Consider the following 21,954-nt stretch of genomic DNA (forward strand, 5'->3'; position numbering starts at 1 on the left):
GAAATTGGTTAAGATCATTGCGAGAATATCTGTGACTTTCACAAAGACCAGACCAAAAGTACTGACGGTCTGGATCATGGCTTGCATCCACTTTCTGAATAGCTCTGGGATAGACTAATATCAATATCCTGGCTAGTAGAAGGAGGTTTATACATTGAGAGGAAATTCACAGAGGTAAAGGTGGCTGTCTCGTGCTGGTCTGTGACAGCTGCAGCCTAGCGTGGAATGGCACAAACCCTGTATGGGTGGGGCTGCAGGGTACCCCCCAAAATGGGCTCTGTGTTGATCTCTGTCACTCCCTCGGGGAGCTGGAAGGTGAAAGCCCGCAGCAGGTTGGCAAAGAAAATAAAGAGCTCGGTCCTCGCTAGGTGCTCCCCCAAACACACACGGTGCCCTGCAGAGGGAAGAGGGGAAGGATAGTGAGTATCTAGGAATTTTTCAGCTTCATAGTCACTTAGTTCATTCTTGTTGCAAGCAGAGGGTGTTTTTTTTGTTGTCTAAGGACAGGATCATGAAAGCCACAGAATTAAAACTATGTGAATGCCTTCTCAGAAAGATCTGATCCAATGTCATAGCTTAGGAGATACCAAAGGAAAATTTCAATGAAAATCACTAATGTACAAATATAATTTCTTTCTAGACCTGATAGAACATTATTTTCTTGTTACAGGAGATGTTGAGCTCCAGGGTCATACACAAAGAATCTGCCAGCTGCTTGCACATGCTTTCTTAGTGAGTTAACATCAGTGAATCAAAATTACTTGGCATTTGCAGTTGAACAGAGGCTTGGTCACTTCATAGGCAAAGCATGAGGCCGACTATTCCTTTCCCAGGGTTCTTCATTGGCACCGATGGTGTGAGCAGAACAGGTGAATAATACATTCACATTTCCAGATTAGCAGACAAATAAAAGGAAATAAATACCATTTTCATTAAGAAACCACTGCTGGATGGACATCTAAGTGACTGGTCTGTTATATCAACAGAGAAACTAAAACAAAACCATCAATAGGAACCTTACTGCTATGTGTGATTGCTAACTGTGTGTGCATTGCTATCTTATTTCCTTCTTTGGCAACTGGATTTTCAGTTCTGTAAGCAAGAACTTAATCTTTTGTTTATCAGGATGCATTCTGTTTTTCTTTCATCTTGATCCTTTAAAAGGGATGGCAAGTAACTCCAGTACAAACAAGGCACATTGCTTCTCAGGAACGTAACTATGTATAAAGAACACTACAGACAAAACCTGTGTATGACTGCAGCATGCAACCAGCCCAGTTTGAGTGGGATTCCCACCACAGAGTCCTAAGGACAGTTTGGGGTCTGATGGCACAGAAGCCTCTCACTTGGCAGAAACAAGCCAGTACTGTTCTTTAAAAGCAACAAACAGCAGAGATAGAAGATGTTATCTGAAGAAATACCATAATCTCACACTTCTATGTTCTTCATTTTATCTATTGGATCAGTTCAAACTACCAATGCATTTACCTGCTGAGAATGGTAAGAAAGCTTCTCGAGGGATAAAGTTTCCTTCTTTATCCAGAAAATGGCCAGGGTTGAACTGTCGAGGTGTCTTCCATTGCTCAGGGTCATACAGAACAGATCCTATATTTGGTATAACGATGGTGCCCTGCAAAGAAGAAACTGTTGATTCCATTCCAACTACTGGCCTGTCACCCATCAGTTTCTTCCTGACAGAAAAAACTGTTGCTTGTTGCCATTTGGGCAAGTGCCAAGTTGAGCAGAGGTCTCTTGACCAGTGCTTTGGCAAAACACTTTATCCTCCTAGTCCATCCCCAGCCAAGCAGAGCTGGTGTCTGCAGTTGTGATGATGGGTAGGAGCTCAAGGCTTCCCTGGTAGAGGTCTTATCAGCTTTCTGAGCACCTACACATTAAGTAAAGGACTAATTTGTGTAGCCACAAATAGTAACCCTTTCCCAGGCACCACATTCCTGAGTTAAATGGAGAATAGTTTATAGAATGAAAATGGGTGACGAAACTGAAATGAAAGATAAATAAATGCCTCTCTGCTGAAGAAAGAACAGAAGCTGAAAATGTGTCTGTACCCTTTTGACAGGGAATCCTAGCAGTGTCGTGTTCCTCACACACAGCCTGGGCATGCCCACAAAGACAATGTTGCTGAAGCGCTGAATCTCATGGACTACAGCATTTGTGTAGGGCAGTTTTCTCCGGTCCTCATAGCAAATTAACTGGGAAGGACCCAGAACAGCATCCAGCTCCTTCTGCACTTTCTCTGTGGAGAAATATTCACAACTTCAGATGAGAAAATGTATAAAATATTTTAACTGGTCTCTTAGAGCAACAGGAAAATATATTCTTTCAACATAGTACATTAGGTCTATAATTTGTGATTTAATATGTTTTAATGCCTGAGTTTAATATAGGATAATAAAAATGTACAGGAAAAACCCACCAACAGTGTGGTCCAGGAACACACTGGAGGGATGTCAGGGGTCCAGTGGTTTGTGAAGAGCACTGGTGTGCTCAGCAAGGAGAGCTGGGTTTGCTGCCTCACAGGAGGGGCAGTGAACATAGGCTGCCATAAATATGAGATGAGACTGTATGGCAAACAAAGCTATGTTAGCATTCCTCATACCTGAATGGTGTCAGGTGCAGACGGGATTCAGAGCTTTGATCTCTGTACCTGCTGCCATCAGTCACCTGCAAACTCTCCACACAGAGCACCTCGCTGACTTATCACTGCCAAGAGCTAACTTTGGTCTCACTGCAAGTGTCTTCAGCCATTTGACTTGGTCAGGTCACAGAACGGGTCTCTGATTTTTTTCTCTGCTGCCATTCTTTGTGTTTTCAGAGAGTGAGAGCCACACTGCAGCTCATCCTATTCAGCCATCATTAACATTTGTAGTACCCACAGCATTTCACAACAAGAATCCCTCTCACCTTGAATATCTGGATTCACAACCATATAGAGCAGTCCCCAGTACAATGTTGTGCTTGAGGTCTCTGATCCACCAAGGAAAAGATCATTTATGACATGGACCAAATTGTCTTCATCATACTTGGGCTTGACCCCTTCTTTTGACTGCAGATGACGATAAAAAGTTGAAGTTAAAGCATAAAAGTTAGGTCAATTTGTATGCCCTCTGTGTGAGAGTCCTTATTTCCACAGCTGGCATGTGCACAAAGAATAGTCAAAATTACAGTTTTTGATGAGTAGTTTAGTAGTTTCCCAAATAGACATGGTAAGTCTGCCTTGCTATCTTTCATGAGGTAGAATATTCTTTCATTTAAAAAAGACAATTCTATGTCTGATGACTTAATCATGAAAACTTTAAAGCACAGTACAAGTTTTGCAGTTAGATTAGAGTGTGCTTCTATACAAATGCCCTACAGCATGCCACTCTTCAGGCCTTGGTCTCCAATATGCTATCAAATGGTGCTAGAAAATACCAAAGGAAATCCCATCTGAATAAAGGAATCTCAAGAGAACACCTTGAAAGTAATTTCTTTTCTGAGTTCAGGATAAATGTGAACTGAGGGGGAGAGGTATTTTCTACTGAATAATAAGGGAGTAAAATAAAAATATTTTAGAGAAAAAAAATTAGGCAAAACATTTTAAAATAATGCAATAAATACTGCAATAAATCACACCCCTGACACCAGAGGAAGTTGCATCTTTGCCTCTAAAATGCTTATTTTAGCAAATCTTGTCATAGTCAATTCAGATATAAAATGTAAGATGATGCATCAGCTCCTTTCAGAGCCTCTGAGCCAACACTGTGAGGACATGGCAGCCTGATTAGCTGAAAGCTTATGACCACATGTAGAAGCTACATAAACTTCATCTACCCTAGGAAAGAGATGCTTCTTTTACTTCCCAAAAGTACCCCAAAATGACAAAGTTTGAAACAGAAAATCTGATACTTTTAGCAGAGCCTCTCTGGCTCATGAGACACTTCCTACTATGGAAAACAATAGCCTGGGCAGAGAAGAAGATTAATGCTTATTATGGCCCTGTTTGTGAAATTTTTTCCTAGGATATCCAATTAGAATATAGGTGCCAAGCCAACCACGCCTCAAACTGTGGGGAAATTAGAGGTAACACAGGGATAATGATTCCCTGACAAGGGAGGAACCATACAGTTACATGGCACAAGGACAGTCAGTGTTAGAGCACACACTGAATTCCAAGGAAACGTTGTCCTCTGTTCCCGGGCAATTACCTGCGTATGCATATTTAAATCCATTGTACACATGAGGTGCCTTGCTATAGAAGATGAGGTGGTTTCTACCAAACTTATGTAACCTACAGGAATAAACTCTCATATTTACTACAGGATTGAAGTATGCACATGAATATTTATGGAAAGCAGATGATAGCTCACGAGTTCACCCCCTGACATACTGGACCTTATACTCCATAAATGTGTGATCACACAGAACAAACACTTACTTTCTCCATCTCAGCCAGGTAAAAGTCAATGAAATCCTGTGGCTCAGCTGGTATCCCTCTCTCCACATGTCTTCTGACCTCCTTTCTTGCAAAAGAACTCAGGACATCATAGCAAGCCAATGCCTTCTTATGAGGCCCAGGGAGACGGCACATCAGCCAAGGGAGGATTTCGTACATCTGCAGGAGTGACACACAAGAGGTAGTGTGAATTCTCTGTCAGTAACAAAGCTACTTTTAGAAACACCAAAAGGCTGAATTGTCCTGTCCAGAAATGTTGATAGCAGAATAAAGAAATTAGTATTGCTTTGAGCAGGTTTTTGCCATCATGTAGTAAAACTTTACTAGTGATTTGACACAATCCCAGGGGAGACGGCAGTTCTGATGACACTCTGCTCATGCCCCTAAGATTTGCAGAAAAGCTTTACTACCACAACAGCATTTTAGTTTGCCTTATTCTGTAAAATTCAAATGTCAATGGAATTTGCCTGGTCGTCCACATTCCCCATTACATGCAGCTTGACCATCTTTAAGGGTCTAAACCACAAAGTCTAATTCATGGGGAAAACTTCAAGTGCGCTTCAAGACCCTTCAAGTGCAAAGTTGCCCTATATGGTATGTTGTGGGAAGTACCTACCAAAAAATCTTTGACAGAACTTGAATCGTGAGACTGTCAGAGAATGTATGTATTGTTTTTGCAATGTGTGAATTCAGAGCTATTATGAAGTAAGGGGAAAATTCATAATGAATATTTTATTATTTGTAAGGGAAGAAAAAGTAAACAAAATTTTTAGCATACAATTTGCAGAGTAGTAAAAAGCAGAACAGTGAATTCAATGATACCAATTTTTGGAGGAGAGAAGTAAGTAGAGGTGGGAGGAGCAGCACTGCAGAGTTCATATTTATTACAAACTCCAGTCTCAAATTAGATTTAAAGGTTTCTGTTAATAGTCTTAGAAATGCTGAAGGACTTAAAAACCAGGAGTCAACAGAGAGTCAACCCCTAAACTTGCAAAGAAACAAGAGAGTTCTTAAAAATGTCCTCATGCCAAGGAGGCAGTAATAAGGTCCCCAGGACACCACTTCTCTCCCAACTTGCATTTGCCTGTAGCTCTGTGTTTAGTGAAGAGCCATTTTTGTATCTGCTCTTTCATTTTCTACCTATTTCAGAAAAAACCAGCATATCATTTACTCACCTGATGAAAAAAGCTGCCTGCAAATTTGAATAAATTCTCTGTGGCATGGATCATTTCATGGAAGGTTTTGTCCTCATCAGAGAAGTGATATCCAAAAACTAGAGCACAAATCACATTTGAAATAGAATGGAAAAGAGGGAAAGAAGGATCCACAGGTCTTCCTGTAAACACAGTAACAGATATTTACTCTCAGTGTTTTCTTCAAGTGTTCTTATACAGATAGGACAAAGTGTTTTTAGAGATTACATAAAATGTTCTCTTTATACAACTGGGGCATGAATGGGGACAGAAATTTGGCACTAATATGAATTAATGAAAATAAAACATAGCCTTAGAGCAAAGGACACTGTTAAACTGTTTCCTCTAAAACAATCTCAAACCCCTTTCTGTGAAATAATGTTGTACAACTAAGATCTGTTCCAGGATCTCATATCAAATCTGCTGTCCTCAGTTGTCTGGAGGAAGACAAGTCACCGAGTGAGAAGGAAGAAATGTCACTCGAGATAACTGCAGGAATTCAGTGACAGACATTCAAAAATGTAAAATAATTACTTAGGAGGAAAGACTGAATGAACTTGGGAAGGTTTAAGAAGAATAGTTGGACAGGAACCTGCAAAGTATACATAATGAAACTATTACAGCCTCAACTGTGAGCAGTAGATTATCATATCTCTGTCTGATAATTTTTTTAAAGTTATGAGACAGATATCCATAGAAAGTAATTTGGGTAGAAATGATCCCGGCTTGGACTCTAGGATTAACCTGATAATCCACTGAAGTTCCCTCCCATCTCCTACTTTTTTTGATTCTCTTGCCAGTAGTTACTAAGCCAGACAGACTAAAATATCAATGGCACCCAATGTCATTGAAATTACCAAGCTCTGCAATACTCTTCAGTTACCTGTTGCAGGCAGCCCGAGGATGGCTTGGCTGTGCAATTCAGTGGCATCCTGTCGTTGTACAATCATGTTATAGACAAACAGTCAGCCCATGGAGGTGGAATCTCAGAAGTTCACAACTTCACTAGGTTTATGAATAGCTATTTTAGAAAGAAATTCCCCTTTCTGATTCTATGCTCTACTGCTCTTAGGCTTTAGTAAGTTTGGATACACCACTGTGGATCTAACCTGGACCGTAGAAGGGGTAGGTAAGTTTGCATACTGAAGATCCAGACTGAAAAGTGCTTGGTTTCTTAGCAGACAGTTACCTTTTAGGTTCATAAAAAACTCCACCAGGTGAGAGGCCTCCTCTTGCACTCGATGCTCCAGGCCTTTTTTTCCCATTCCCAAACTGCGTAGAGTCATTATTCCAAAGCGTCTCTGCTGCTTCCAGGAGCGACCAGTTGCCAATATAATACCTGAGGGTATTCCCTGGCATATTAATATTTGTCACAGACATGAATGATTCATTTAAATACATATTATAAAATGATTGGAATAAAGCAGGGAATATACTGTGATACAAATATCTTTAGGTGAAATTATTGGTAACCAGAAATCGTAGCCAAGCATACCCAAACTATAACTAGGCCACATTGTCTTAATATTGATTGTAGTTCACAACTGAAAAGAGTAGACTAAGGATTTTCTGACTGCTCCATTTCTTGATGTCTTGAAAAAAAAAAGAATACCTTAAGATGCCTTTTTAGGAAATCTGCCTTAGCCATAGTCAAGTGATCGTGCTCAGGACAGGAGTAACTGGATGAATTTCCACAGAGTGGAGTACAGGGCAGGGTACATTTATGAAGGTGTAGATCAATTAATGTGATGGTTGTAGGTTGAGGTGATGAAGGTGAAGGAAAAGTGACATTTGGGCTCTGTTTCTCCTGTGGAAGAGAGAACACTCCACTAATTGTTAAATTGCACTTGTGGTCCCCTGAAGAGCTGTGATGGTGAGGCTTTACCTACCTTTAAACAACCTGTGTCTGCTTTAGTATAGCAAATGCAGGGAAGGGAAGGGAAAAAACTGCAAACTGATGGAATACACCAAGAAGAACTGAGTTTTCCTGTGTCAGAGGCACTCTCATAGTCAAAGGATATTCAAAAAATGTTTAGGAGTGTCTGCAAATACAGCAGTGCAAATTCTGAAAGAGGGTTTTATAGGTCTCTTGCTCATGATGGAAAATATTTGGCAACTATAATGTATCCAGTTACCAAACAAGCGTTGCATTCACATGATGTACAGCAAAATCGTATGCAGAACAATGGATTAGTCTGTGATGAGGGCAAGATTGCTGAGTTCTGAGCTGGATCACATACATACATCTTGAATACCGCAAAAAGGTCGCTTAGAAACAACCTGGAGTGTTTCCCAGGATTGGGAAAACTCGGTACAAAAAGCATCACACCAAATAGTAAGTTATTCTCAAGAAGTAATGGAGGACTTGGACTGTATCTGATGGAAGATCATTTTGAACAGGAGGGCAGAATAATTTGCCAAGTCAACGTTCCTGTGCACTATTTGTGGCAGGAAAATCTCACCTTTTCCTTTGGCCATTGCCCTGAAGAAAGGCGACACCATCCGCCCAGAAACATCATCAGGGTGCGTGGTCATGCCATCCTTCACTGCTTGAAATCCATTCAGGATGATCACTGGGGTCCACCCAAACCACAAAGTATATATGTTACCATGAGTTTTTGCCAGCTGTAAGTGGAAAAGGTGCCAGGAAAGAACAGATGAAGTCCCATATATACATCTCAAACAGACACTGCACCAGTTATTCACCAATGGACAGTTTTGTGCTGAAAATGTCATCCCCGTGCATATAATTGTAGATAGAAGCAGAAAGAGACTGTTGTTTTGCTGAGAACAATGCTTTCAGCAGCCCATTTTATTTACTCTGGGGAAAGCGATTTTCTTTTTAAAGCATAGCCTGCAGCAACACTGCAGCAAGAGAAAAAAAACTTTTGCTTTATGTTGCATCACATCCAACCCCAACATTTGAACCTTGTTGATCTGAACAGCCCCACTCTGCATGGCTCTGGGGCTCTGTGCCTCCAGTGGTCCCTTCCTTTGCAAAAGGAAACCAGCTGATTAAGCCTGCACTATCTGTGTGCTCCAGGAGAGGACATGGAGCCAGAAACTAGTCAACAGCTATGAAGTGCCAGCAGGCTGCAGCCGAGTCCAGGGTTTCATCATAGCCCTGAGGAGAGCACTCACCATTGGACACAGCAGAGGTATCCAAGCACAGATGGGTGTATGACAGAGGAAATCCAATCATTCATGGAAAAACCTTTGTACGAGTATGGGATTCTGCTCCAGCACACCCACAATGATACAAAAGAGATTGTTCACAGTGTCTAAGGTGCCACTAGAATTACATCCAGCTGATCACACCAGTCACTTGCTTCTCCTAATAATTCTTTAGATTCCAGCTTTCCTCTCCCTCTTAGAGCACCACTACCTGTCTAAGTCTGCTCTGCACTCAATGATCCGTGTGTGCTGTCCTAGGCATACACCTGAATTAGAGGTCTTCTGTAAACCATTAGAAGAATTACTGCAGCTGTCACTAAAAACAAGTGGCAAACAGCTTTCAGGAGGTGTAGGAAGGTGGGGAGTGAATGTCCTTCCTGTACTATAAGCATACATCACATATTGCCCCTTTGTGATCAAATTAGGCAATGCCAGTCAGAATTTTTAAAAATATCACATGGGGACTTATCAGCAGTGCAGAAACATATTTTAGAGAATTGGTATTTCCCAATTTTAATAACAAGCCAGAAACCCTGTCCCCAAGTTTACTTGATTCTTAAGAACATTAGGATTCTCATGAAGATGACATATTCTACATAAGAAGGTGACCCAAATATAGGAATCAAGTTGATCTTTCTATGTCCATACCTTGTCTGTAACTTTCTAAGACTTAAAAGCTTCAGTTTGATTAATAACATATCAGGCTTTTTAAATCTGTGACTAAAAATGACCAATTAATAGCATCTTAAAAGAAATACCTCCATCAGAAGATCCCGGTGAAACTGAAAGTTCAGATGCACCAAGTTTCCAAGCAATGGGAGAGGAGTGGGTCCAGGAGGGAATTGCTTGCAAGCCTTCCGCAGTTTGAAAACCTGAACAATTAACAAAAAAATTATCAGGACTACAAAAGCTTGAGTTATTGTCGGCATTTCTGAGCTGATTTATCAGCTTGTCTATCAAAAAGAAGGCACTGGATCTTGGAAAAGGTGATCTTCCTTGTTGTTCCACCAGTTCTGCAGACTGAGTTCTATAAAGTCTCAATTCCCTTCCCTCCCTCTGTCCCTCCCTCTTCGTCACTGCCTGCCTTTTTCTTGCACCGTATATATTTGCCACACTGAGATATATCAAACTGATCCCTAACCAAAAGCACACCTATCTGCTTATAGCAAGCCTTAGAATGGAAATGTGAATAACTTGTACCCAAAGTATTTGTCCAGAAGCTTGTGCTAGGGAACTTCTGGAGCCTATTGGGAGATCGGGATTGGAGTGACACCAGGTGATAGCCCTCGTTGACCAGTGGATATGAGACAAGTGAAACTCGGTTTCATCTGCTTCAGGAACTTTAAAAATATATATAGTGGTTCATCTCAGAATCACTGAATTCAGATTATGAGTGTAACACATTGATTAGATTATACAGTTACATAGAATACAGTTACAATAGTTCATAGTACATACTTAAAATAGGTTAGATTGGATACATACATATACTTACAATAGGTTAGATTTTCCAGGTGCTTTAATCACAAACGTTATTTAAATGTGATTGTAAACTCAGATTTGCCTGCCAGCACACACAGTCCACACAGGCAAAGACAAGAGTACTTGAAGACTAAGGATGCAGTTAGAAGACAAAATTACTACGAGTGATTTCTGAAAAATTGGCCTTGATTGTCCAATCAAACTTTTTTTTCCAGTAAATGGAAAAAATGTTTCATCAAGTGAGCACTCATGATAAGGAGGTAGTACTTAAAAACTCGTATTACAATTAAATAATTTAAAAAATCAAAATGTTGAATTTTTTTATATTTAAAGATTAATTAAAAATAAAATTCGTTTTTCGGTTTGTTTTTTTTTTTTTGGTAATATGTAACCAAATTGAAAGCTTCACGTGCCCTGGTTAGTTTTCTACCTTTTGGATCAATTTCAGAATCCAGGATATTATTACCAGTTATCAGTAAGTTTACAGGACACATAAAAAAAATCTGTCCTCTGATAATGAAGGGATTCACACTGAGTTTGAAGCACAGACGGGGGAAAGCACTGTGTGCCAATTACCAGAGGATTTGATCTTGCATTGCAAAGAGAAAGTGTTGTCGCTAAAATTGAAGTACAAGTCTGAACAAGACATTGCTGTGCCCTCCAACGCAGACAGAAATGTACTATTTTGCAAACCTGGCAACATGAAGAAAGTCATGTGAATCAGTGATAGCAATTTATCTCTTTCATTTGGCCAAACTTTGAAGCTATTGTGGGTTCATACTTGCCTGCATGATACAGTGAGGACAGCATGGGCAAGTAGTCTTTTATGACCTTATCTGTGCCTGTTGTGGGCAGCATGGTGGGATGTAGGCTGAGGTGGGCTCCGTGGCTTTGCTGAAACCAGTGCAAGTCAGGTACCATTGCCCATTATGAGGCTGAAATAAGCAAAACATAAAATCAGAAAAAATTGTTTCTTCAAACCAAAATATCAAGTTTAAAATTTGGAAAGAAAGGAAGAATGTTAGTTTTGTGCGGACAACTGAAGTCAGAAGAAATGCTGAATTACATAAGTTTCATTAATAGACTAAATACAATCATTTTCGTCTCTTCTCTGTTTGGTCCGTATTACATTGTTTAATTTTAGATGTTTCATGTTGGTGTAATATTTTGACGTCAGTAAATGACCTCTTTCAGAACATGGGTCAGGTTTAACTGGAATCAAAGCACCAGTGTCAGAAGCAGAATGAAGCCAAATGAGCCAGCCAGGAATTTATCCTGCCAGATGTTACTGTTACCTTTCCTTTTGCAGTGTCTTCAGGATGCTCCAACGGTCTGAAATCCAGATGCACGAATAGTTACTTACACCAGTGTCACCTGATGTCACTGGATAAGCTGTACTGAAAACAAAACCAGGCTGAGGGATCTTGTGTTGGTCTGGACCTCTGCCTGTCTGATGCCTCCTCTTCTGGACAGACTATCAGCAATATTTGCTGGGTTTGTATTTTTGGCAGAAAATTCAGTTTTCCTAAAAGATAGTAACCCAAGTAAAGAGAATTCCAAAGAAGTGGACTCAGAGGCAAACCCAGCAAGTTTTAATGAAAATTATCAGGAAGCCAAAGTTTCAATAAGATTTTTAGTGAACATAAAAGCACACTGTGAAGTAAGTCTCAGCAAGATTAGTGCAACGCTTGCAAAAGTAAAGCTGTGCAGGTAATGCGACAATCAAACAAGCATGGTCCTGAAATCCTTGAGCAAGCAAATGCTTAATTTCAGCTCTGGGACATTGATACTTAAATATGAAGTATAAACTGTAATGTATTTGGCAGGAGGGAATGTCAGGAATTAGTATCTCCAAAGCACAGGAACTGTTCATACATTGTGCACACAGTAGCAGCCAATTGCCTTGAGTGAGGTTTCAAATAAATAATATTTAGAAATGGAAATTGCACAATATATTGCTACGCTTTCTAACTCCTCACTCACAATTACCTTCAGAAACTTGCAAAATTCGCAAGCTGTAATAAGACTAGAAACTGGGAGCATTAAGGCTGGACTTGAGGTGGCACAAGGAGTGAGAAGAAAAAATGTTAAGGGACCTTAATATCCAAAATAAAAATGGAAAAAGCAACATAACTGAGACTGGCATCCCTGATCCTAATTGCTGCAAGAATTTTCTTGCAGAGAGATTGCCTGAAGAAGAGTAACTTGATGTTCTCTGCGTGAATTACTGGGAACTGCATGATACTTCTATGTGAGGAATAGTTGGATGAATTTTTCAAAATGTAGGAAAATGCAAAGGACCTGAGATCATCTCCATAATTTCTGCATAACAACTTTGAGGATGCACACAAAATCCCTCAAAGGGTTAAGAAAATCAACAGGAAAAGACAAGTAAAAATATGTTAGAGGATATATTCTAAAGCCTAACAGAAAAAAACAGGTTTCTGTTTTCACAAAAGAGGCTGAAATCAATATTCTGACATTAGAATTCCTCTTCGTAGGCCAGCAGCACCGTGCTATTGCTGCTAGTGAGTAAGTGAGGATGTACAGGCTGTGGGGTAAAAATAGAAGTTCAAAGTCCATAAATACCATCTTTTCAGAAACATCTAAGAGAAGCACCAGCAAAAATATGGCAAAAAACTGTAAAATGCAATGCTGATGTCATGAGCTGGAGCAGTCTATCATCTCAATCTCTTATCAGTAGTTTCTTCACAGCATTACTAATGACTGCCAGGGAAAAACACAATGACAAGGCAGTGCTGGCAGAGCACTTTCAAGTTAAGCTAAATAAACAAGCTCAATAAGACACTCCCATAAAGTCTGACAGAAATTAAGCACCCGAAAATGTATGTCATAACAGTTTGTCACAAAAAATACACTGAAGTTAAAATCCAGGAGAGTTGCAATTAAAGAGTGAATGTCTGAGAAAACACTGAAAACTTGTACTGGCCACAGGTAAAAATTATTTTTATTGACATAGGAATAGGGAAAAGCCAATAGAACAAGGAAAAATAGATATTTAGACACCAAAACAAAAATGCTTCAAAGTTTACATTAATTAGCAAAACTCGCATATTAAAAAGCTCTAGGGTGTTGCTGTACATGGGATAAAGGAAATGGTAGAGACAAAATTAGAGCAACACCATTAGCTGATTGCTCATGTTTTTTCATCCCAAGAATGCCCAAAGAAAGCATTATGTGCTGAAATGTATTCATTATACACTCTTAAAATATCAGAATAGAGAAAACAATCTCTATCACAAAACAAATGAAAGTTACTTGGTTGGTTTTTTTTGTAATTTGAAAATATTGCAAACCTGGTTGATAAAGCAATAGCATTGAAATTACATTACTGATAATGGTTTTTTGATTACTTTAAACCATTAATTTAAGAAAATCTAAAAATATTGTTTACAAAGCTTGCAAATTTCATGACTGAGAGAACAGTGAAACTCAGGAAGGCAGATCATTGACAGAGGTGGCAACCATTGCATCAGCTGCAGTGCAGTGAGTTGTAAAGCCACACACCATGAAGTAGTTTGTCCCAAGGAAAGTCGGAAGACAGAGAGTTAGATACAATCTCCTGGAGCTCTGCACCGAGAAGTGCAGAAGTCTTGGCATCAAACCTGCCTCATCTACAAACTGGTCAAGGCTTCATGAGGGCCATAGTCAATCTTGTTGAGTGAAGGAGTAAAAGAGGATTTGGAGGATGTGTACCTTGGTGTGCCTGACCAAGAGATCATAAGCATGTCCAGACACACAGGGACAGACAAACTCTGAGACAGAACCATGGGCATCTTCCAGGTTAAAGATATTGACCTCAAAATAGCCCCAAATACAGAGCATGGCTCTGAGGATGGTGTTACCTTCCACTTGAGTCCGAGCAGTCTGAAATGACCTGGTCAGTCTGACTTTGTGTTCAGAATAGACATAGTGAGGAGACAGTCATTCTCAACTGAAAGCACCAGCTCCAGGGACTGATTCAACATAGTTACATCTTTTCTGCACAAAAAATGAGAAGATATTTGAAATAGATCTTGGTTTTCTTAGGATAGCTAGATCCAGCTTACCCAGCAGGGAACACTGCAGATGAGGTTTTCACTCTTGCCATGTTCTTCGCTGGGTTGGCTGCAGATTGTAAGCTTGGCCATTATGTGCCCAGGAGAACATCGACAGGAACATTGCCCTAAGACCCAAACAACAAAGCATTGAGAAACCCACAATTCCAGAAAGGTCATACGCAAGAGAAAGCTCAGAGGGAATAAGCACATGGAAAATAAACACAGTTTTAAAGGGATGCGGGTGTATGTACCAGTGGTTGCAAAATGAGAAGCAGCTTTTAAAATAGGAGAAGCCTTGGGGACAAAGAAAGGCTGAGAAGGTTGCAGTAATGTACAACAGTGAACAAACAAGGTAATAGATAAAGACTGAAAGACCAATATGACCCCCACCCTTTCTTTGTCTTCAAACAATTCATAGGATCAAAATTATCATAACCGGGAGCTTAAACAATGTGTATTCTGTGAAACTAGTGTTTAAAAACATCAAGATACAAGCACTGACCTAGAACTCTAACATACTTTATACAGTACTAAAAATAAGCAATGTTTTCCCTTCTTTAGTTCCAGTTTCAGCAAGTATCTCAGGGTGCTTTATCATTATTAAATACATTTTAGGTCTGTCAAGGCAAAGATATCTATTCCTACATAAGAAGGCAAGAAATTACACAGCACCACGGGATTTTTTATAATTAAAATGTGTAACGGAGTAGACTTTCTAATCAGACAAGTATTAATACCCCTAAATTTACATGGTAGGAATTTAAATGCCAAACATGAAAGGCAGAATCAGCACAACTCAATAATGTATTCTAATTACTACACTCAACGTGTAGCAATATATTATCCCAGATTGGTATAAATGGAGCTGTACCAGCTCCATTACCTCCCTCCACCTCACACTTCCCATTGTAATCCTTTGCAGCCAGGTATTTTCAACCCTTCAAAGTCTTTAATTAAGGTGTGGCAAAGCGTCAAGCAACAGGAGGCAGAAACCAAGGAAAGACCAAGATAGAAGCAGCCATATGGGCATAACAAAGGGTCAGGATGGCTCATAACCCAGAGAAGGTAACATATTCTCCGACCAAAACTGAAATTGTGTCTGGAAGTTCAGTCTTCAATTACACCATCATTTCTCACAGGCTTTTTCTCAAGAAGACCTGTTTTCAATAACATTTAAGGTTTCAGAGTTTGACTTAGCAACCTAAATAAACCTCCAAAAATACTTCAGAGAAAGATTTAGGGAACATTTCTGTATTCGATTTTCCATATCTTAAGGGGGGGGAAATTTCGCAGTAGTACAGAGTCTTAGTAACCCTCCATCACACACTCCTAAATCTCCAGCATTGCGGCAGGGACAGCAGCCCTTTTAAGTATTTCATTAATTGCATTAAGCTTCTAACAGAAGACATCTATTTTGTTACAAGTGGCAAAGTGACAATTAGCCATGCATAAAGTGCAGGGGCCAGAAGTCTGACTCATGCCTTTCTTCCCTGTCCAGAGAAGCTTTTTCTTCTTGCTTCCAAGGAGAGATGAATGATGAGAACTTGCACTGCAATAGTGCTAATATGAAGGGAACAGGGGAATTTAGAGTTACACACCGTGGGTGGCGAGAAATTCCCTTCACAATTGATCTTACAGCCAGGACTTTGCCCCAACAGGCCCTGTTAATCTGCCCTCTCTCAGCATCTGCCTCTGTGATGGTTCTTTGTTGCTTTTCTACCAGTTCCCTGAGGGAGGGAGGGAGGGACACGACTAACCAATGCCTATGGAAGAAGCACTCGGACAATGCTGCTATGGCTTTACCATCCAGCTGCTATGGCTTTACCATCCAGCTGCTATGGCTTTACCATCCAGCGTCTGCCTCCAGGAAAAAACTCCCAGCACCTATGGCAACTCTGCTAGTGTGACTTTCAAGAAAGATGACAAGCACACTCAGCAGCTTTCAGTATTTGACAGTTGCTTGTGGATCAAAGGGCAAGGTGGGTGGCAGCGATTGCATATTAATTTGTTATACAGTATCTAGAGATCAGCAGTTGGTACGGCAATGACAATGCAGTCCTTTAGACACAAGTTTCTCAATCGATTGCACATGAAATGACTGCAGTACATGGACACATCTCTGAAATTAAGCAAGAAAAAATATGAAAGAAGTGACCTAATTTTTGTATTGTTCCAATTATGATATTACTGCTTGTGCAATACAGTAGCAATGTCCAGAAAAGTTCTTTTTCCTCAAAAGTATTCCATTGGTGTTGAGTTAAAATGGATTGAGAAATACCACTTGAAGTCAAAACTGTTATTCCTCCTATAGACATTGTGCTGCAAGAAATTTTATTGCTTGCACTTATACTGCTAAGAGAGACCTCATATAAACCAGGAAAGACATCCTCTACCACAGAAAACAACCTGTGTCCTCCTAAACATCCATCACTTTTACATATCGTCTCTGTCATCTTCTCTGCAGCCTCCAGTTACATGTGACAGCTGGAGTGAGGATTTATGGAAGAGAGTGGGGATGTCAAACATGCGTGGGACAGCACAAGGTCACAGTTCTGGGCCTGGGGATGGAGGAGAAAAGAAGCACCCTCAGACACTGCAGAACTATTGTACAATTGTCAAGACAGACATTGAGGCGCAAGTCGGATGAGGAGGAGTGTTTAGCCTGGAGAAAAGGAGGCTCAGGGAGTGCCTCATTGCTCTCTCCAACTGCCTGAAAGGAAGTTGTAGCCAGGAGGGAATTGGTCTCTTCTCCCGAGTAACAAGTGACAGGACAAGAGCAAATAGCCTCAAGTTGTACAAGGGCAGGTTTAAATTGGACGTTAGGAAAAATTTCTTCGCTAAAAAGGTTTCCAAGCCCTGGCACAGGCTGCCCGTGGAAGTGGTGGAGTCACCATCTCTGGAAGTATTTAAAAAACATGTAGATGTAGCACTTGGCACACGGTTTAGTGGTGGACTTGGCAGTGCTGGGGTAACAGCTGGACCTCTTAGAGGTCTTTTCCAACTGAAACAAATCTATAAGTCTATAATTAGAGAAAAGTATGGGAGCAGGAAAAATAACTTCTTCCAGTCTTATTTGCTTCAGGAAAGATTTTTCTTCAGAATGTCTTCTAAACCATTCCTCCAACTGGAAAATCCACTCAGCTTGCATAGATTCTCAGGATATGTACTTGAAAGACAGTTACCTCTCCTCAAAACCTCTATGAAGTCTTCAAATTCACTCCTCAGATCTCATCCATTCCCATCAGGTATTTGCCCTCACTGTCATTTTTCTTGCTTTCCACACTACTCTTTCCTGTCAGAACGGCCACATACAGTAAGTAGCTCTCCACTGCCCCAAGAGACTGTTAGCGTTTACACAGCAGTGCTGAAATAACAGGGACAAGCACATCAAAGCACAGTCGAGTTTTTCCGGGCAGTTTCAATGTTAATGTGATCCCACCCTTTTCATAAACTGTGACTTTCTAGAAACAGGCACAGCTCACGTGGCAGCACGTTTGGGATGGGTAGCCAGGCGTCTTCTCTTAGCTCAAACTTCACTCACTGGGACCTCTCCAAAGGGAAGATATCCTGTGGATTTACAACTAGTTTGAGCTGGATTAGCTCCCAGAATACACAAGTTAGAAAAAAAAATCAGGAATAAATAGGGAGAATGAGATCTCTTCACTGACCTACGAGCCTCACATGTATGAGGAAAATGTGTCCCTCTCTCTTATTAAATATTTAGAAAAACAGTAGGATAATTTCTTATGCTATTGCATTTGGTATTTCCTGTCCACTTGCATGAGAAGATCACACTGACCAATTTGTTCCTTCAGAAACCAGAAGACAAAACAGCATGAGAGCTTTTATTTGCATACACACATATTATGATTCCAGAAACTGTAAAATTAGCAGACACAAAGCAAGGCCGGAGAATGGTGTTTGTCCACATTTCACAGCTGGTCTGTATTTTAAAAAATAAAAGTAAATGTCTGCAGCAATGTGAAGGCCAATTTTTTTTCCTTCCTGCAAGTCCTTCCTACAGATTTTACCCTATTAAATACATATATCACATGTACCCTTCTTTTACTGCTCATCATTTCCTCACTCATTTTAATACTGTGTTCCAGACTGCAGAGAATGTCAATTCTGTCACAAGCAAGTTTCTCCAGCACAGCAGACATTGCTTCTCAAATATGCCTTGTTTGCTTTATGACAAAATCTTCTTAGCAATGTGGTCACAATTGGATGATGCATTTGCAACTGCTTTTAATGAATTCATGTTTTACCCCCAGAAATCCTTGTGGTGTTCAGTTTGTGGATGCAAAAGAGGGAACTGCATGACAAAAGGAGAACTAGAATCACAGATGGATAGTGCAAACACTGGATTTTGAAAAAATTGCCTTAGATTCAGGAAAATCTTGTCTGCAGTTGGAAACAATAATGAAACTGCTTTTCATAAACAGAATGAACTTCTAAATGTTCAAAACAATGCTCTGAAGTCTTAAAAGAATTGAAAAGCCTTTTGTCCTTTTTTCAAAAACAAGTTTTGTTTTTTTAACTCAAGCTTTCAAAAACTTGGTATTAATCACTTCAAATGGTGATTAAACAAGAGCATAGAAATGGTGGATCATAAGGCTGAAAGAGGAAGAAATGAATACTTGTGAGCTCAGCACTGTAGCAAAGTTTTATGTCCCCCTTACTGTATGTCCACTATAACTGTATTAAAGCAAACAGTACTAGTTCCACATGTAGGGATATGTATATTTTAATTTCAAACTAACTGAATGATTCCATGTCAGCTTCAATTTCAAGTTCAGTGAAAGGGGGACAGCAATATCCAAGAACACAGTTTGTTTTTTCCATGGCAAATTTCACTCCAGACCTTAGCGTGCATGAAGTCTTTAATTACCTGACATATTATCAACAGGGCTGTGCCTGACAGCCTCTGCTCTGTGAACAAATTCAGGTCTGTTGTCTCAGGCTTCACCTCTCTGATGCTGAATTCTGATGCTGTCATGAAAAGATAGAAAACAGAAGAAAAACCTTCTGACTAGGCCAGCAGAAAACCACTTCTGAGAGCTGGCTTCTCACCCTGAATGCCTGTGCACTGCTGGGCAAGTCAGAGTCCCCACCCTGCAGGTGCAGCCCATTTCCAAATATCCCTTCACTGAATGGATGTCTATCTTCGGACAGCAAAACTCAGGTCTGGAGAAGCACGATGTACTCAGTGTGCAGCCAATGCAGTTGTGCTTTGAATACAAATATTTAATTTTATCTTATTTTAATATTTTGATACACAAATGCAAACATATGCTAAACCTGCTGAAAGACTCCAGACTGAAGTACACAAGGCTATTTGTCAAAGTCAGCATAGAGGCCACGAGGACTGTTTCCCTGTTAGGAAAATCAGGGTTCCTGGAGCTGTGAAGTTTTTCTCTTTTGTACAGCGTTCAGACAATACAATGGAGCTGCGACAGGAAATTATATGGATACATTAGTCATGCAGGATTTGTTTCTGTGCAAATTTTGGTGATGGGATAAGTCTGAATATGCCCACTGGGTGATAATGATGGAGAGAAATTGAGAGCAACCTCTGCCATTAGCGATGTCCATCCTGCCTGTGGGGGTCCTGTAACTTACACAGCCTGAGATCAAACAGCTATGACATTTTAGCATGCCTCATAATGTAAGTCTACAAAGAGACTAACATGACCATGAACTGACTTAAATACAGAATTTCGTAAAGCCTAAAAAGGCCACTACGTGCACATAATGTGCAATCAAACAGGTGTCAGGGGGGAGTGACACAGGTTGCTGCAGACAGAGATACATGAGAAAAGTTTGAACAATAACAATAGATTACACTCCTTGTGTTCTAAACTTACATGAAAATCATCTTCCCAACATCTGCACTGTAGTGTAACCCACTAAAGGAGTCAGTGCTCCGCAGAACTTTTGGAAAGGGAAGGATGGAGAGGTAAGTCCTCTATCTTTTTTCATTAAATGCTTCAGGCTGATCTGTTGAGACATTTTGTACTACTCAGACTGATGAACTGCAGGGCTTTCTTTGATCAGAGGACAGCACTGTTCAAGGAGAATCACTTTGGTCAGCTCTGGATGTTGTGTTAAGCATTCAGTCAAACACATCATAAAGATAAAAGGCAATTTTAATCCTAAATATCTCCCCTACTGCAGGAGCTTACCTGCAAATCTGGATAAAAACCAACAATAAACTAAGATTGATGAAAAATAGCCAGAATTATTCTATTCAAGATTTCCTGTTTTGTTTTGGGTTTTGTTTTTTGGGAGGATTTTGGTGTTGTTTTGGGGTTGGTTGTTTTGGGGTTTTTTTAATTATAGCAAAGTTTTCTCTTTTATCTTGGCAGTACTTAACAGAAAGGAAAGGAGAGAGACAAATGGAATAAATGTTCTGCTTCTAAGCCTCATGGATGTGATTCCCACATTTCAAATTGTATAATTACTTTGTTTTTCTAACATCTGGTCCTTGTCAAATGCCACCATCTCACCTAGATAAAATGAAAGTTAATGCAAGACGCAGTCATTTATTTGGGAGCTTCCTCAGTGCACTGCATTCCCTGATGTGGGAGAGACTGTAAGTACAGAGAAAATTAAAAACCTTTCATCTTGATCAGAGGGCAGAAGAACATGGTCACGGTGAATAACATCCATGTACCTTGTAATCAAGAAACCGTGCAGACACGGTGTTTACCAAAAGGTCCAAGAAATATATTGAGGACATCGTATTGTAGCATTTGAATTTCATCTTCAACCAGTCTCATGCTGTCGGCGAATGAAGGTGTGATGAACTCCGGCGTACCCTGGTGACAGAGGTTTGTTTCAGAGCACAGCCCAGCCCTGCGTGACAGCGCAGCCCTTTAAAGGCCTTTGCTGCCCTCTGCCTGGTGCCTCGGAGGGTGAGCTGCTGAAATATTAACACGGGCTAATTTTGTGCTGTAGAATCCATGCCTGATCTATGCTGAATTAGCCAGCACTGTTCCTAGCAGCTCTTGATGTTCTGCTTAAGCACAGACAGCTTCCCTCAGCTGCAGCATCAGACCCAACACACGCATCAAGACTACATCTCTGAACTGTGGGCTCTTGCAGAGCTGTGCCCAGTTCTACCAGGACTCAGGCCAATGAGTGTCAGAGAGTGGCAAGTCTGAAAACCCGTGTACCTCTCCCTGCAGATCCCATAATGGTCGCATTTCACTAGGATGCTCGTTTATGTCCGTGAGTGCTGAAGCCACTGATACCCTCAATTTTAGGAGTGAGTAGTGGCTGTGATATTTGTCCTTGCCTGAAACTACCCACAAGTAGGTTAAGGGAAGCTGGCTGTCTGATAGAGAAACTAGTCATCTATAGCTTGCAGCTGTCAGTCCAAGCTGAATTTACAAGACAGAGACTATGCTCACGTGACTGCACTACCGAAATAAACACTTAAATAGTGTTCAAAAAAGTTATTTCAAAAAGAACATCATACAAAACACTCCAATTTTTTTTCTCATTTTCTCTGTAATGCTCCTTAAAATGCAGTCCTTGTAGAATATCATCATATCACCAGCTGACCCCAGAATATATTCACATTATT

At 40.3% G+C, this 21,954-nt stretch overlaps 1 protein-coding gene across 1 annotated transcript; it reads right to left on the reverse strand.

The window, feature by feature from the left end:
• Positions 1-215: 215 nt before the first annotated feature.
• LOC114003718 (cytochrome P450 2J6-like) lies at positions 216-9,885 on the reverse strand. Its single transcript, XM_027750989.2, has 9 exons — positions 9,579-9,885; positions 8,109-8,271; positions 6,836-6,985; positions 5,629-5,789; positions 4,436-4,612; positions 2,923-3,064; positions 2,067-2,254; positions 1,489-1,630; positions 216-394 (listed from the first exon to the last, which is right to left on the reverse strand). The coding sequence occupies exons 1-9, from the start codon at positions 9,747-9,749 to the stop codon at positions 216-218; spliced, it is 1,473 nt and encodes a 490-aa protein (XP_027606790.1). The 5' UTR covers positions 9,750-9,885.
• Positions 9,886-21,954: the final 12,069 nt, after the last annotated feature.

This window comes from Pipra filicauda, unplaced genomic scaffold, assembly GCF_003945595.2.
Source record: "Pipra filicauda isolate LSUMZ 115617 unplaced genomic scaffold, ASM394559v2 scaffold98_size3848907_pilon, whole genome shotgun sequence".
Classification (NCBI taxonomy): Eukaryota; Metazoa; Chordata; class Aves; order Passeriformes; family Pipridae; genus Pipra; species Pipra filicauda.